Below are 17,899 nucleotides of genomic sequence, written 5' to 3' on the forward strand. Positions count from 1 at the left end.
TGCTAAAAACGCACAAAATAACCTCTTACAGTCTTATCTGTACAATAATTTATTTTGCATAAAAATTAAAAAATAGATACAAAGTTAAACTAAAAAAAATTTTAAAATTAAAAAGAGAAATCTAGTAAGTTTATTTTTTAACTTTAACTTTTAATTTTTAACATTTTTAATTTTTGATTTTTAATGCAATTAATTTACAAAAACTGGTGAACATTTGGGCAATAATGTTCTTAGGCAAGTGACCTTAAAAAATTTAAAATATTATATAAAAATTAATTAAAAATTAAATTATTTTATATAATTATTCCTAAAATCAGCACAAATTGTATTTCATTTGTTTCTTTTTGTTTGTCCAATTTAAGTTTTCCATTTAAGGAGAGAGAAATTTAAATTTGATTTTTAAAGTATATATTAAAAACAAAATATATTCATGTAGTTCGCCAGAACAACGGTACGATTGGTGAGGAAGTCGGGATATTGTGAGATATTGAAACTCAAAATTTGCTTTAAAATACATGTAAAAAGTAAAGTAGACAAATAAAAAATCGTAGGGAGTACTCCATGGGCGGTGAACCTCCCAATCCAAACCAGCAACGTGTGATTCTTAATTAGTCAAGTGGTCCATTCCCTTTACGAAATTAAGACAATAAATTTTAAAATAAAACAAAACATGTTTACAACATCTCAATCACAAACAAATCCCAATTTCATACAAATATAGTAATATACAATGCAAATATACAATACAATTAATTAATTCAATAAACCGGTCTCCCTCCCTTTGAAACATAATCCATCCTTTCCTTTCTCTCTACTCTTTTAATCTCCCCATACCTCTTTCTCAATTTAATTCAATTCAATTCCCCCCTCCTCTCTCTCTCCATCTTAACACAATAATGGCGGTTGATTTTCAAAAATCAGTAGAACTTGGATTAAAGTTATCCAAGCGAATCTACTATGGCAAAGATCCGTCCATGAAACCACCGCAACCTCCGCCGTCAATGACCAAGTCATCATCGTTAGATGAAAAGGTTTCTTTTCTTCCGACTTCTCCTATGGTTTATGCGGTTATTTCTGACCCCTTGATTGTAGATAATCCTGATGTTCGAAGCTATCAACCTTATGTTCATGGCCGGTGTAATCCGCCGGTGTTGATTCCGCTTCATTTGTATGGAATTGAAGTCGAAGTTGATGTTTGTTTGGATATGGCGTTTTTTAATTTGACTGCTACTTGGAGATTGCATTGTGTTGATGCTAGTAAAACGTCTGATTGTATTCTTGCTATTCCTATATCCGACGAGCAGGTAATTTTACTTTCTTCTCCCTTCCTTTTTTAAATGTGTAAATTGGTGCTTTTTTTAGAGAATTACTAAAAAATGATTAAAGTGGTTTTGTTTTTATAATTTTGCGTAAAGTAGTGGCCAAAATTTCTTTCCCTCGGTACTTCGACGTGATATCGGACTTTTAAAGCATATAGGAGGTTCTAAGAACCTCATTGATTTTTTAGTGAAATCATTTATAGTAGAGTTGGAATAAATAAGAATAGTCCAAATTGATAATCGAATCTTATCTAGATGTTAGCAACTAGGAAGTAGCAAGTACCACATTCTCCGTTAATTTTTTGAGATCGCCCCCTTTTAGCGCACCTTGTAATCCAACGGAAAAAAAATGGTCCAGATTGTTTGCGGTTTCTATGCGTGGTTCTTTACAAATAGAATAGTAGAATCTATTATAATCATCGGTTTCAAGCTGTCTCTATACGAGCCAACCTACGCCCGAGTCTATGTTTTATGAGCACAAATTCTTGTTTTATTTGATTTTTTTCAAGAAAAGGGCTATTTGTTGCATGCTTGATGCTACAGTTGTTGAGTGGATGTTGAAATTGTGTCAGCGAGACCGTCTCATCTTATCCTTTTAATGGAAGCTTGAGTAAAATCGGTACTTTTCACTTTCCAGGTTGTAAATGCTGCAATTTTTCCTTTTTGGGCTAGGACTAGATTTGTAAAATATGTAGCTGTATTTGTATTTTTGGGAATTTATGAGATTATTTATTTATTTATATTTACAGTTTTGGGGTTTATAGATACTACTATAGTCTAAATTTAGCAAGTAAAAACTTTGAATTACATTGATGTATTATGGAAAATTTGATTTAATAAGTGGCTTGATTGTATGTAATTGTTTTACCTGAAATCAACACATGCTCGACCTGAAATACCAAACCAGATAGACTCAAATGATGTTATTAAATTCTCTCTTGCTAGCAATGTTGTGCTTACCCATTTGCCCACTAATTTTCTCTCCACATTTTTTTACCACATCAATTTCCTCTGGCTTTTTCATTTACCCAACACATATTTGTATTACATTTCTACAATATTGTGATTCTCAATATATACTATTAATAATGATATTGCATTTCAAGGTAACTATTTCACATTGGTGTGGTGCTCCCCATTTATTTGTATCACTAGATAGATGCTGGACGCTGATGAATTGATCAAACAAATAGATCTTGGGCCTATCACCAACTTATATAAAATAAAGTGATTTAACTCAACTTATTAATACAATGCCACATAGAGCCCTGAAATAATGGCTAATGCTCCCAATTTATTAAAAAAAACTTCATATAATTAAATTGATTTAATGTATTGTTAATTCCATTTATTAAAACTGACCCATTAGGTTAGATGAATAAATGTGGCATGCCATGCAAGGAAAGAAATGGAATAACTGTGTCCCATCTTTTAATCTGCTGATGACCCAGTAGATTCCTATATTTATCTTTTTAGTTGGTCCCAAATATTTTGCTGCAATTTTCTTTTATAAAAATGTTTTAATTATTTTTTTATTTTCATTCATACATTTATCTCTATTTTATATTATTTTTACAAATTAAATGATGTTACCTGTATATGCAATGTATAAATTTGACATTTTCTTAGTAAAGGAGGTAGAATTGGTCTAGAAAGGACCACTGGGCCCCACCTTGTAGGAAAGTCTTGAAATTGTGATGGTGAATTTTCCAGTAAATTTACAGTTCCCAACCTTTTATGTACTATGCCAAGGATTATGATTGCAAATGTTTTTATTTCGAGCTTGAAAAAAGATGTGCCCTTTATGGAATGGTGTAGAAAGTGTGCATTTTCAAAAGAAGATGTCGGAAAGGGGATTAATAATGATGTTGTTTGTGGAGAAAGTTCTAGCTAGTAGGTTTATCAATGAACTGAGGATGTTACTATTTCAGGTTTCTTTTTGTGTTGGTATGGAAGTAGGTTTTATCTGTGCAGTTCCGCATTTTCACCTTTTCTGGATGATGATTAGTGACCAGCATCTGACATCTATATGACCCTGGAGATTTTATTATGGAAGCTAGCTGGTACCTGCGTTAGTTGTAGAAGTATTTAAGAATAAAGGAGCTGAGAACTGGGACATGTATAATTTGGGCCGTTTTTTTTCCTGATTCTGATTCTGATAATCAATGTTGACACTGGCATTTGTCGACTGGTGGCCAGAATGTGGGTCTTTTAGGGGCACACAATCATGAAAGATTTTCCTTTTTGTACAGTTGTTCCAAAAGTTTTTTTCTTTAAAAAATTTAAAATAATGCTGTTTTTCCAACGGCAACATAAATTTTATTTCCCACACTAGTGTTCACTTAAAGTCTGAGTGTACAATTTTTGTCAAAATTAACAGAAACGCTTACAACATGAGCTGTTTTAGGTTACAATTTTTTATTTTTTAATAATTAATAATAATAATAGCGCTTTTTTATTGTATAAATAATAAATGCTAACAACCTTAGTTGTAACATAGAAACGTTAATAACACTAATCGTTTTACACAGCATAAAAACAAAGTTGAACCAATCATGCATGCACAATATTCAAAAAGGCTGCTGTATATTTTGAAATCTTTGAACAATTTGAGGAAAAAAAGTTGCTTTCTCATGGTCCCCGCTAAAGATCGTTGGGTTGGGTGCTGCAAAGTTGTCATACTTTGTGGCTAATAAAAATTATAAACGGTTGGAGCATGTTCTAGTGAACAAAAATCTTAGCTGAAGTGATGAAGTTACAACTTTACTTTTTCCTGTTACGGATTTGTACATTTAGGTGATATTTTACATAGACTTGTTAAACGAGTATTAGTATCCTTATTTAGGATGAAGTAGCCTGAAAAACATTTTATTGATTTGTAATGGTGTTGATGAGGCTCAAAGTGATTTTTCTAAGTCTTGTATCCGTCTCACGATAATGTATGGAGAGATGATGTGATTGGTGGAGTTCTTATTAGGAGTTTTTTCACATGCTAAAGGTGTATCTTTTGGTGATTAAAATTTAACTGGATTGAGATGGTCTCGCAAAAAATTTGTTTCAGCAATTAGAGTTGGATTTCCATTGTGATTTGCTATTGTGTAAAGTTATTGTAGCAGAGAAGTTAGCTAACATCAACATGATTAATAATTTTCATATAAAGGTAGCAGAGCGTTTTTTGTGTAGGCTGTGAGTTTGTTTTTAAGGAATTTATTATGGGACCAGAATTCCTTTTCTGGAGGCGAGTGGTTGGGCCTTAGAGTGCAGAGTAGTCCGGCAATCAGTAGGGCTAGTGGTCCCTGCATTGAGTCTTCATTCACAGCAAAGTTGTCAAACCTTGTAGATAGTGAACGATTTTCTGACACGCTCACTATGGAAAAACTGATTACTTGATTTTTTTATTGAACTTTCTTGTAGCTCTACTGAAAGCTTATTTTAATAAGCAATAGCGTGGGAGTTCTAAAATTGTACTAGCTATTGGTTCTGGACCTCTGGTCTTAATTTTCTAGTGGCTGAGAATCGATTTAAATGACTCAAAAAGTGAGAACTTTGTTCTTTATTGGTCGATGGCCCCCCTTAATTACTTTATGTTGACTGTTGTCTTCAAAGCCATTTTGAAACTTGGTATATACATGATCTTTGCATAAAGATTTGTTGGAAATGTGATATAGGTAAATGAGGGTGCACTCCCCTCAAAAGCTAGCTCGGGATGGGGTGGGGTGGGGTGCGGGGCATTAATCTATATACATCTCACATTGGTGTCTTATATCATTGATGTGGGACTTGAGCATTACTCACACTCCATATGTCCATTGAGAGACTTAAGTCCCATACCTTGCACTGACTTAACAAATTGTATCACCTATTAGATTTAGCTTCGCTACCTCCATGTTTTATTATAATTTTTCCTTGGTATTTTGTCTACAATTATTGTTTAATTCCGTTTATATTATCATTCAGCCAATGATGACAGTGAGGCTTCTTTTTTCTTTGAAGATAAGCACTTCCTCTGTTTTTTTTATAACATATGTTTGAAATATCAAATGGTTCATTTCTGTATAGCATTTTGAAAGTGCGTTCTGCCGTTGTAACTTACAACTAGTAAAATCATGTTTTAAGAATATGATTTAAACCAAGATCAACTGTAGAGTAAGGCCATGTTAGTCCTTGCGAGCACCTAGAATGGCAGAATTAGTACTGGTGTTTTTATTTTCATTTGTATCAAAATCTTGTTATGCTTCATTTAGTTAAATCAATAGCAATCGTTGCTAATTTATACTGAAAATGTTTTAAATTTTTGTTTGAGCTCTCAAGGTAACTATAATTTGGCTAACAGGGTTCAGTTCTAGGTTTTGAAGTTGAGACTAGTGGAGGGTTCTATCATTCGCAATTAGTCAAGGTAGAAGATGTCACAGATCTGAATGGATTAGATAAAGCTGAATATGGAGGCTTTCTGAAGCACAATATTTTCACGCTGAAGATCCCCAAGGTTTTAAGGTTCTTTGCTTCTATTAGTGTACATGTGATATTTTATTTCTTTTTTATATAGTTTTATACTTGAAAGTGGAAATCAATCTTTCTGTTCATAAATTGTTTTTAGCATTAGCTTGAATGTTGTTCCAGAATTGGGAGAGATTTAACATGTGAAAATGGTGGGGTAGATGAAGAATTGAACTGTATGCTGACTGAATTTATGTAATCTGTTAAATTGAATCCTTTGAGGAATATCCTGACTTCTGATGAAGTAAATGAGTTTGACCTTGTTATATTGAGAGTGAGAGTTGAGAGTTGAAATTTGCGAGTTGAGACACCTTGTGTTATGCAACTGAAATATATGAGTTTTCCTGAGCAAAAAGTTTAATAGGCAAGAACTTTGATGAAGAAATATATGTGCTTCTAAAGAATCCAAGGTTATTACTGTAAGCAGCTCACAAAGATATCTCTGGTCTTGAATAGTTGAAGTGTTGCACAAAAGAATGCTTCTGTATCTGTAACTCTCCATCTTGGTATCTATAAAGTACCATGTCTTAGAGAATGTTGAAAACGTAAGGATCTTGTGAGGAGCTGAAGGTGTATGGAAGAATATGCTTGCATATTATATGCATACTGCATACTATGTTACTCGGACTTTTTATTTTGCTTCACGTACCCATGTCCTATCCTTGATGCTCGGACAATGATATGGCACTTAGACACTTCATTTTAGGTGTAAAAATTGAATACTTAGAAGTATCCCACACTTGGACACATACCAGTATTCGGCATCAGTACCCGAGTCCAAGTAACATAGACTGCATGTAACTTGTATTGGTTAGTAAATGTCAATTTTGTTTGCTATCTTAGGTGGATGGAGGATCTAAGCTATTGGTGAAAGCGAGATGGTCTCAGAGGCTATCATATGAGAGTGGTTGGTTCTTGCTGAGTGTTCCATTTAGCTTTCCGGTCTATGTCACTCCTGGTGGAAATTTTTCGAAGAAGGAAAAGATACTATTGAATATCAATTTTAGTACCAATGCAGAAATTCAATGCAAAAGTGCCACTCACCCATTGAAGGTATGGTTGTCTGATGTTTGTCATTCTTTCTCTTGATCTGTTACTATCTCAAACTGTTTTGATCATTCATAAGTGTTGGGATCTTAAAGGAAACAAGACGTCAGGTTGGAAAATTGGGTTTCTTGTATGAAGAAGAAGTTTATACCTGGTCGCAGACTGACTTTGAATTTTCCTACTCTGTAAGACATTTAAATATATTGAAGTTCTTTTGTTAAAATTCTGTGACTTGTGCAATATTGTACATTATTTGATATAAAGTTACATCATGGATTCTAGGACGCTCAAGTTTTATTCTTTTTCATGGGCTCAGGTCTCTTCCAATGACATACATGGTGGATTTCTTGTGCGTTCTCCTATTCCTAATGATTTTGATCAAAGAGAAATGTTTGCCTTATATTTGTTCCCTCCTGAAGCCCAGAATAGAATGGTATGTCTTCATCAGACATGAACTTATCCATCAACATTTTTATGTTCTTGTCAATCTCATGTTTCCAGTTTGTTAACCTGTAAAGCTATTCCTTGTATAGCAAGGTTTCATCTTTTCGTTTATTAATAACGCCTTGGTTCGTGATTTTGTAGGTTTTCAGAAAGAGAGTAATATTCCTTGCTGATATTAGTGGTAGCATGAAGGGAGCTCCTATTGAAAATGTAAAAAAGGCTGTCTTGGCCTTTTTGTCCACATTAAGTCAATATGATTACTTCAACATCATAGCATTTAACACGAATAGTCACTCTTTTTCGTCGTCAATGGAACTGGCAACAAATGAAGCACTACAACTAGCCAGTGAATGGATCAACGAGAAGTTAGTTCCTGAAGGAGACACTAACATTTTGCTCCCTGTGAAACAGGTTCTTAATTTTTCCTCAAATTTGATCCTCTACAAACAGTTTCTCTGTGTTCTCTTCTGTCTAGTCTATGCTGGTTATACCATTTCATGCTCCTGCTATGTTTTGTTAACTGTAAAATTAACCTGTTGATGCTAAAATACGCATTTCTAACTGGACTAACTATGCATGTTTATGTAACCATGAAGCATATTTGCATCCTTGTAGTTGTATCATCTCACTTGATACTTGTTGCTTACACAGGCTTTAGAGATGGTGTCTCATGAAAGCAACTCAATGACTCATATTTTTCTCATTACTGACGGTGCCGTTGAAAATGAAAGAGACATTTGCAATGTTGTACAAGAGGCTTGTACAGCAGAAGCAAGTTCACCATATCTTCGCATTTCCACCCTTGGCATAGGTAAGCATTTATTCTTGTACTCTGTCGGTTTTTTTTTACTGTTTTCACGAGGGGAGGGGGAGAGGATGGTTTTAAGAATTATTGCAATTGAGGATTTATATTTGTTTTTGCTGTTGAGTATTATCTATGGCTGATGCATTATTATTTGTGATAATTTGTGTGACAGTATGTAGGAAAATAGGAAATATAATAAAATAAAGATATTATTTCAAGATTATTTTGTTTTAGGAAATTAAGATATTTTTAATATTTAGAATATCAAGGTTATTTTATTTCCTAATTATTTATGTTTAGTTTAATATTTTGTTTTCTTATTTTAGTCCTTATTATTTGTATAAATAGAGGTAGTACCTCTCATTATTGTTTAATTCAAACCAAGTATTCAAAACCCAAATCAATCTTATTTCCGCATTAAGATTTTCTACATGGTATCAGTGCCGTAAGGTTTTCCTGGACGGAAAAACTCTATCGGTATTTTATCATTGATCATAATCGACCAAAATTGATCCAAACAAAAAACAAATCAAAACAAAACCAATAAAACCAAACCAATAAAAACATCGGATGGAAAACATGATGTTTTCATTGGCAGAAGTTGAGCAAATTGTTCTCCTTTTCCAACAAAGAAACCAAAAAATTGATACAAACCCAAAAATCAATAAAAAAAACCAAAGGTATCTAAAAAATTTAACGGAAAAATTTACACCAAGTGGTGTAAAGAAATGGAAATCGAACTTGGCGATCGGGTCATATCACCGTCATTCCTCCGACGACCATAACTCCATAATGGAAACAATATGATAGCTGGGTTATGTCATGGATTCTCGCCTATATTAACTCTGACATTATCGACTTTGTTATTTCATTCACTTCTACTACCCATGAATTATGGACTTGGATTCATACTCTGTACGGGCCAATTTCACTACCTCCCGTGAATGGCACCATCCAGCGTGTGGTCGTGAGGGGAGTAATATAGAAGAAGTGAATACGCAAGTCAATGGTGAAAGGGGGTAAAGAGAAAAACAAAAATTAAATTCCAAAAGAAGATGGGACAAGCTAACCAAAATCAAAAACATCGGAACCCCAAACCCAAAAAGCACCCCAAGAAAGGTTCTTCAAAGGGAGAAGCAAGTAAGGATAACCAAATCCCTGAACCCACAAACTCAGAATCTCAAAAATCAGTAGAGAAAGAAAGACTAGATATAAAAATTAAGAGTATATTTCCAAAAAATGAGTTCTATATGGAGGCTACTCATTTGTTACCCTTGCGTAATCTAAAACTACCCAGATTGCAAACCCGCAACCCACCGACTCGCAAACTAACCTACCAACCCATATCTTCTACCTATCTTCCCTTTAAACAAAATCAACCCAATTTTATCTTTAAATCTCAATCAATCAAAATATCCAATATCCAAATCGTTAACCCAAAACAAAAATTAAACCAACCCAACTTATTTTATGATCTTTTATCCAAAGTCAAAAAATTAAAAATCAACTATGGCAAATTTGCCGAAGAGATCAACAAAACATCCTTTGTTAAATCAAAAGATCAACTAGCGGACTTTCTATTAAAGGCGATTGGATTCGAAGAGTTAAAAATTATTGTGTAAGTTCGGTTTCGGTGATCCCGAGACCTAACTTGACGGGGAGTGTAGGAAAATGGGAAATATGATAAAATAAAGATATTATTTCAAGAATATTATGTTTTAGGAAATTAAGATATTTTTAATATTTAGAATATCAAGGTTATTTTATTTCCTTAGTTATTTATGTTTAGGTTCTTATTTTAGTCTTTATTATTTGTATAAATAGATGTAGTACCTCTCATTATTGTTTAATACAAACCAAGTATTCAAAACTCAAATCAGTCTTATTTTCGCATATGATTTTCTACAAAGAAGACTTGAAAGAGACATGACAGAAGACTCTGAATTATTTGACTGTCATTTGAAAATGATTGACAAAAGTACTTGTTTTGCTCCTGTATCTCTGGTTTACCATTAATTAATTACTAAAATTTTAAATTTTTAACTAGGAGTATAAATTATCAATTTAATTTACAAAATTGTATTATAAGTGGGTCTTATCTAAATTATGCTTCAAAGAAAATTCAATGGTACGAAATTGAAAATGTTTAGATCAAGTTGTAAACGTGAGAATCTTTTTTGATTTATGACAGGAAATATATTGATACTTGGTTGTTTATTGAAAATTAAAATCCCATGCTTTGTTTGGACGTTCATTATGAATCAGAATCGCAATGTTTTTATATTAAAAATTATGTACTCACTCTATTGCATTGTGTTAACTTGATTTATATTCCCAATGAATTTTTTGGGCAAGTATAAGGAAAACTCAAAGATGGCCTACAAAGGATTTTGTGACATGGCACTTAGGCGGTTTATATGATGCTAGCTTTGGATTATGTCTTATTACCAACCCCATCACATAGAAGTATTGATTTCTTCTAAACTTATCTACTATTCTACTCCTTAGATAACCTGTATGTCCTGGTGGCAATTAAAACTAGGAGGTAGAAGTTTGTTTTTATATTTTTAATATATAACAGCATGCTTTGTCATGTTAATGCTCAATGTAAGCACATATTATATTTTGGGGTCAATTAAGTGCTTTCTTTTTCTATATTCTATTTATTCTTCATTTTTCAAATGTCATGTGTGCTCTTCTATTTGAATGTCTGATATCTGCAACCTTTTCAAATTTTGTGTTGTAAATATTTGTTCATTGATCATGCATTATGCCGTCTGCTTATATGGTCATAAATTTTTGATTGTCTATGGATTGTTCTGGTTCACTGTGTAGCTATCCTTTGACAAATTGTTACCATTTTGTAACTTCATTTTCCATGAAGAACAAAATGGTAGCTTTAGTGTCAGGATAATAGAGTGTAAGGTTCATGTGGTTTTGGGGTTCATTGCAGGTTTATATTGTAACCACTACTTTCTACAAACGTTGGCACAAATAGCTAAAGGACATTATGATGCTGCTTATGATGCTGGTAACTTCTGATGATCATATTTTTTCTGGTTTGCCTCGTCTGTTTTGTAAGTTTGTATTGTAGTTATCTTCTATAACTTACAGTTCGAATCTTGACTATAATGCATTAAAATTTTTAACATTAACTATTCAAGAATATGACAATCATGGGTTATCCAAGTGATGAGGACTTTCCCTTTTATCCTTGTGATATGAGTTCAATTCTCACCACCTATAGGTTGGATTCTTTTTCCCCCTTACCAGTTGGGATTCTCTAGCCTACCCCAAATTAAAAGAAAAAATTATTCAAGAATCTATGTTTGCTAGTGCACATAAGCAAGCTATTAGAAAAAAGTATTACTGACACTGATGAATAAATAGATCAATGGAAGAAAATGAAGGATGAAGTAACAAAATCCACTGCAATTGATATTTTGAATTACTGGTACAATTGGATAGAAATTGATGACACGGAAGAGGTTCTCTATCGTACACTCATTTGTTGGGGATCTTTAGATAAATGGAGGCATTTAACCTTTGAAACTATTGTTGACCTTCTATTGTCAATTTGTCATTGCTTATCGTCAACTTTAAGTAAAATCTTATCTTGAATTTTTTTGAAGTTGCCTACAACCAGAGATATATTCTCTTAAAGAAGCTTGTGAAGGATTGCCTTTTTTTACCAAGTTTGCAAAAGAATATCTTTTTCTTTTTTTCAAGAAGCACTCTTAGGTACACAAAACAGTGGATTGATAGTGCCATAATTAGGGATGACAAAGTAAGCGGGCGCATGTGTATACCCCCTCCCTACATGGCTGCCATATTACATAAAAATTTTGTATCCACCACCTACCCACATGGTGGGTAAATTTTTTATACTCATGTCTGCCTACGTAGGTATATATCCTATCACATCACAGTTTTATCCTCCTGAAATATACACGCCTTTTATTCACCTTATATTCGCTCCATGACCACGTTATATATGTCCCATACCATGTCCATATTGTATGCGTCCATACCTTGCTTACATTAAATAAGCCTCATAGCTAAAAAAAGTACTTTTCATATGGTCATTTTTATGAAATTCCAATATTTTCAAAATTTTTCCAATAAAATTTTGATAAATGATGTATAAATACTATAAAGTAGGATATTATTAATATAGGTATAGACCTAGCCATAGTGTAAAAATACGGCAACGGTCACGATCGCGGTAATGGAACGGTGATGCGGTAATGTGAGTGATGCAATTATCTTAACGCCTAAATATTGGTCAAAACCATAGGATATCCCTTAATACGAACTAAAACGTGGTTTTTTTACACCTTTCAACACGGGGATATCAGTTCGTTTATTTTGAAAACCTTTACAACGTAGTCGATGCGATGCGAAGCGATGCGGCTTTGTTTTTACACTATAGACCCAACTGGTAAATATAAATTGGGTGGGTATTGGGCGAGGTGTGTGGGTATGGGGCAACGCGGATGGAAATCTTTACCCACTACTCAAATTCATATTCATGTACAACTCTGTAAAACTTTACCCACCTTCCATCTCTAGCCATAATGTTTAATTCGTATGTAATTGTTGGAAATCTTTACAAATGATTAGTTTTACCACACATGAAGCATTATGGAAGTATCCTGCGGATATAGTTTATTTAAGTTGATAATGAGTCACCAATGGCAAATATGAATTAACTAAGACCTTTGTTAATTTTTCTGGCAGATTATATTGCTTCTCGACTGCAGAAGCTTTGTACAATGTCCTCACAAGTAATTCTTGCAAATATTGAAGTTGAGGGCTTGAGCAATGTTCAATCACTCACGGTGAGATAAATGCTGCTTTTGATTGTTTGAGGTTTTTTTAATTGTAAAGGGATATTTTACTTACTGTGTGATTTTAGTATCTTCAAATATTTGTGTCAAAACATATCTATCACTCTTGGATACATGATGGATTTGTCTCGCTGCATTTTATCATGCATAGAAACGATTAACAGTTGATTCTTTTGGAATGATGACTTGACGAGGTTTAGAGTTCTATCATCCTTTTGAGATTTCAGAGTTCAGACTTGCAGAAAAATCTTATTTGTCCATGTTCTGATTGAATTTGCAAAATAAGTGGGAAGTATTCTGAATGCTGATTGAATTGAAGTATGCTCTGGTTTGCTTGATCTCCATCTATTTTTCTGTGCTTGCAAGAAGAGCAACGTCAGGGCCTGAAACACGTTGCAACTGGGGTTTAATACACTAGCTAAGATGTCAGTCACTCAGTCCTATACTCCTATTAGAAGCTCTTGTGAATCTTTTTCCTCCCCTTCTGCAATGTGATCTTGCAGAGCCAATTTTTCACGCATCCCATGTTTTTTTGCTTCATCTTTTACTATCTCTAATTCTCTTATATTCCAACTTTTCATTCTCAAAGAAAACAATGGCTCTACAGTTTTTCTAGGAAATGTATGGTCTCTAGTCCCTACCTAATCAATGGTTTGCGATAGAGGAAAGGAGATGGAGAGCCAAGAGGATCCTATCTCTCATTTTAAGTGATCAAAACTAAATATTGATAATGGTTGATGATACTCGCATATTGAAGAAAATAATTTGTTTTGTTTGTTGACTTTTTTGTCTGATTGCCATGAGCAGTTGTATCCCTATCAAGGGTTGGAAATGGAGGAATGGATGTGAAAAGGATCTTAACACTCATTTTAAATGGTCAAAACCAATTATAGATATTGGTTGATGATTACTATTATATTGGAGAAAATTGCTTGTTTTCTTTTTTGACAACTTTTTTCTGATTGCCTTTTGCAGATGTATCCCTCTATCATCCAAGATCTTTCAAGTGAATGCCCAGTGATCATATCAGGAAGATACAAAGGCAAGTTATCGGAGTCTCTTAAGGTATATGGTAAATTGGCAGATATGAGTAACTTTGTGGCTGACCTAAAGATGTGGAAGGCAGAAGATATACTTGTAGACAAGGTATGTTTACTATTTAATATTTTTTGAGAAGTGATTGTTCCTTTGTTTATTCTTTCTCCTTGGGCATCTTCAGAGCTATTTGTTGCATGGAATTAGTAATGTTCTGCCAATCATCAAGATATATTTTGTTCATATAACCTTTGGTCTTTGTATAGCATGTTGAAGAGGGATTTGTGATGGGTTACATATTTGTGATGCCTCTGTGGTCACCCTTCATGTTATGGATTGATGCATCTTTTCTAGATTAGTAGATCTTGCTGATCTTTGTTTCTTTGCTTCCATAGCCTTTCCTTCTGCAATTTCTTCTAAAACTATGTTGAGAGACTCAAGTTTTTAAACTAAAATCTCCTAAAGCTTTTATGCAGGTTTTTCTTCCTGGTTTTTAGTTTCCTTCTTATATAATGCGTGAGAGACTGAGAGTTCTTTTTCTTTTCCGGTTTTGATGGACTTAAGATCGCGAGCCCTGCTTTATCAATGTGTCATGGCTTACATATAATCAATTTATTTTTCAAAATATAATGGGAGATTTAGGTGCTTCCCCATGTAAATCTTTCTTTTGGGGTTCATGGTAGGTGTTTGCAAAAAGACAGATTGACACACTCACTGCAAATGCTTGGTTTACGGGAAGCAAGGAAGCTGAGAAACAGGTTGGAATATTTATCTATGACTTTCTTTTATCGACTCGTATGTTGATCTATTTAGTCAATTTTGCTCTATCCCTGGTCTTGATTTAGCTAATTGTATATTCATTTTGTTACTGTTTCTTGCTACGTTATTTTGCAGGCTGCAGAGATTAGTATGCAAACTGGAGTTCCTTCAGAATACACTCGTATCATTCTTTTCCAGACAGATGCTTGGAACCAAATACCAGGTGCTATCACAGTGCAAGGGGTATGTAGTTGTAGGCAATTTTGTTTCTTCAAAGTTTGGAGACAATTTTATCATGAGCAAATTTGTGAAGAATTATTTAATTTATCATTAATATCAAGCATTTTGGAAATTTAGTATTATATGCGTTTCCATAGTACCACCATGATTTTGTTTGCAGTCTTTAGTTTTTCTCCTAATTAAGGGCTGTGGAAATTTTTTTGGTTAGATAGCTATGTTTTTCTTACATAGTAATATAGGTGTCTGTACTCTCTAGTCTTGATTTTGGTGGCAACATGATTTTATGCAATCAATTTATCAATGCTTGAGTCATAGTGTTGTGTGTATTCAACCATAACTATGTATCCATAAAATATTAAAAGTGTCTTTGAACACAATGGATACTCAAGGTTCCCTTTTTTTCCCATTTCTTTTAGAATACTCGATGGACATTTAGTGATATGATGAGGTTTTAGGATTTGGTTTTATGACAAAGAATCTATTCTTGGTGGAGCCTAATTTTTATAGTTCTTTGGGTTTAGATTACGATGGACTATACGAAAGTGGCTTATTACATCATGTGCACATCTTATTTGTATGAAGTTGTTGATGATGTTTGCTATTAAGTGTCAATCGGAAACAATATCTTTGTTATTACAAGAGTTAGGTTGGGTAAATCTGAGCCTCCATGAATACCCTCTTAGCATCCCTCTATTCTAGGTAATCTTAGCTTAGATTCAGAGGTATTTCCTGATTGTAACAGTCCCAAAGAAACCAGCAAAGGTAACAGCACTGATCATATGCTGAATGCTCGGGTCTTATGTTAATGACCAAATTCATTATAGAATCATCATTTTGCTGGCTCATCTATTATTGAAGTTGAAAGAACAAGTGAGTGGGTGGATTTTTTGAGGTTATGGGTATTCGAGTTTCTAGTAACTCAAAGTTACGACGCTTATGTTAGTTGAAAATATTGTAAGAAGGATATCGCAAGATGCATGAATAATTGCAAATGCTGCTATGCATGCTGGTTACACTGACTTTATAGAGTTAGGCATTTGGATCGGTGGAGTTTAATTAGCCCTATATCCCCATAATTTAGCTGTAGTTTGCTTATATGACACTTGAAATGGCAAGAAAAAACAAATTAGTTGTCAACTTGGTGATGCTTTTTTGATATCAAGATTTACTTCCATTTCAGTTTTCCAATGTATACACAGCAAAAATCACCCTGATTCTTAGGTTTATGTAGTCTCATTTTCGCTGTTTTCTTGCATTTTCTTCTTTTTAACTGGGAAAATTATCTCATGGTGTATTGAACATGGCTGTTGGTTATTTAAACTGTGACCAGATTTTTCTTACAACTTCTGATCTTCCTGCCATTTATGCAGAAAGAGGTTTACGACAAAAATAATCTGCAGAATATGGTCCGAAATCACATAATATTTCTGCTGCAGAGTGTGAGTGTTGGCTTTGGAGATTTGAAAAAGACGGCTGAAAATTTGCCTCCAGGAATAGTAGTGAAAGCACCAGAGACGACAGACTTGATAGTTAAAGCCGCTAGTGGGTGTTGCGGTGAACTGCTTGATCGTTTCTGTTGCATGTGTTTCATACAAGGATTATCCAAGTTAAGTGATCGATGTGTTGTTACACTATCCCAGATATGTATTGCTCTCTCGTGTTGTCAATGCATCGAATGTTGCTATGATCTGTGCGACAGTTGTGGCTAGCTCTACACCTAAACCAAATTGTACATGTAATGTAAGAAATGTGTATTTTTATGTACTACTATTTGTAAATGTTACCTTCGTTTCAAGTGGTGAACCCAAGGCTCCCGGGGCCGGGATTACTACTTGCTCCACATGAAGAATATGAGAACTAGCTTTTTTCAAATGTGGCCTAAAAAGAAAACAGAAAAATGAGTATTGGAAATTTTTTTTAAAGGAGCAATCATTAGTTCATTAGCTCTATTACCAGGTAGAGAAGTGAATGTGAATAATGAATCGTTTATAAATTAAATGATTTATGTATGAGAATATGTCCCGGTAAATTGATTTATTCAAAGAGTCTAAACTCAAGAAAATGATTATTTTGATATTTAAAGTGTTAATTTTAATATTTAAATTCATAATGTTAAGAAAATGATCATTTAAGAAAATATGACTCTAATTTTTATTTGAATAAAACAAGTCATATGGCTAGAAAAATTATAGCTTCTTTACGCGCTTTAGAGTATTGTTCCTTTTTCTCACTCTACCTCCATTAAAATCATGTCATGTCTATTTAAAAAAAAAAATCATCTTTGGCAAATTTTTTTGAAAAATTCTCGACTGTTTGCAATTTTTTTTCCACAAACTTTTGAACTACCAAATTAAGTAAAGTTATTGTAAATAGCGGAAAAACAAAGATAACCCCAAACTTCTAAAAATAGTTATTTTTAACAATGCTCTTATGTTAGAAGGCAAAGTGAATGTCTTGATATGCTCAACCTTTTATCAAAAAGAGTATGTGAATAGTGGATGAATAGTGCCCATCTTTGCACTATAAATATGCAACTTTTTTAATTCGATTATCAATTACGGAGCATTCAGTAGCATCAGTGGTACAAATAAGATATTTTTACTTCAGTTACTTTTCTCCTTAGATTCTCCTTATTTCTTAACACTTATAAAATTTATTTCAATTTTCAATATGAATTACTTACTACTCCGTCCGTCCCATTCAATTTACACTATTTGTCATTTTAGTCTGTTTCACTTAATTTGTATCATTTCTATTTTTGGACAATGACCAACTACTTCCTTTTAATCTCACCCATTCATTTTAATTCTCTTTTAATTTTATCCACATAATTTATTCTCTGTTTATTTATTAATAACATTATCTATTTTTTTAAAAAAAAATTATTTACTTTCTCTTTGCTT

The 17,899-nt window shown here is 33.4% G+C and overlaps 1 protein-coding gene across 1 annotated transcript; it reads left to right on the plus strand.

Annotated features, from left to right (window-relative positions):
- The first annotated feature begins 664 nt into the window (after positions 1–664).
- On the plus strand, positions 665–16,868 carry LOC130813775 (uncharacterized). The gene is made up of 13 exons (XM_057679640.1): positions 665–1,304; positions 5,653–5,805; positions 6,660–6,869; positions 6,959–7,048; positions 7,180–7,296; positions 7,449–7,718; positions 7,959–8,118; positions 11,066–11,143; positions 12,853–12,953; positions 13,938–14,108; positions 14,681–14,755; positions 14,892–14,999; positions 16,367–16,868. The coding sequence occupies exons 1-13, from the start codon at positions 897–899 to the stop codon at positions 16,703–16,705; spliced, it is 2,280 nt and encodes a 759-aa protein (XP_057535623.1). The 5' UTR covers positions 665–896; the 3' UTR covers positions 16,706–16,868.
- The last annotated feature ends 1,031 nt before the right edge of the window (positions 16,869–17,899 follow it).

The sequence above is a fragment of the Amaranthus tricolor genome, chromosome 5 (assembly GCF_026212465.1).
Source record: "Amaranthus tricolor cultivar Red isolate AtriRed21 chromosome 5, ASM2621246v1, whole genome shotgun sequence".
In the NCBI taxonomy this organism is placed as follows: domain Eukaryota; kingdom Viridiplantae; phylum Streptophyta; class Magnoliopsida; order Caryophyllales; family Amaranthaceae; genus Amaranthus; species Amaranthus tricolor.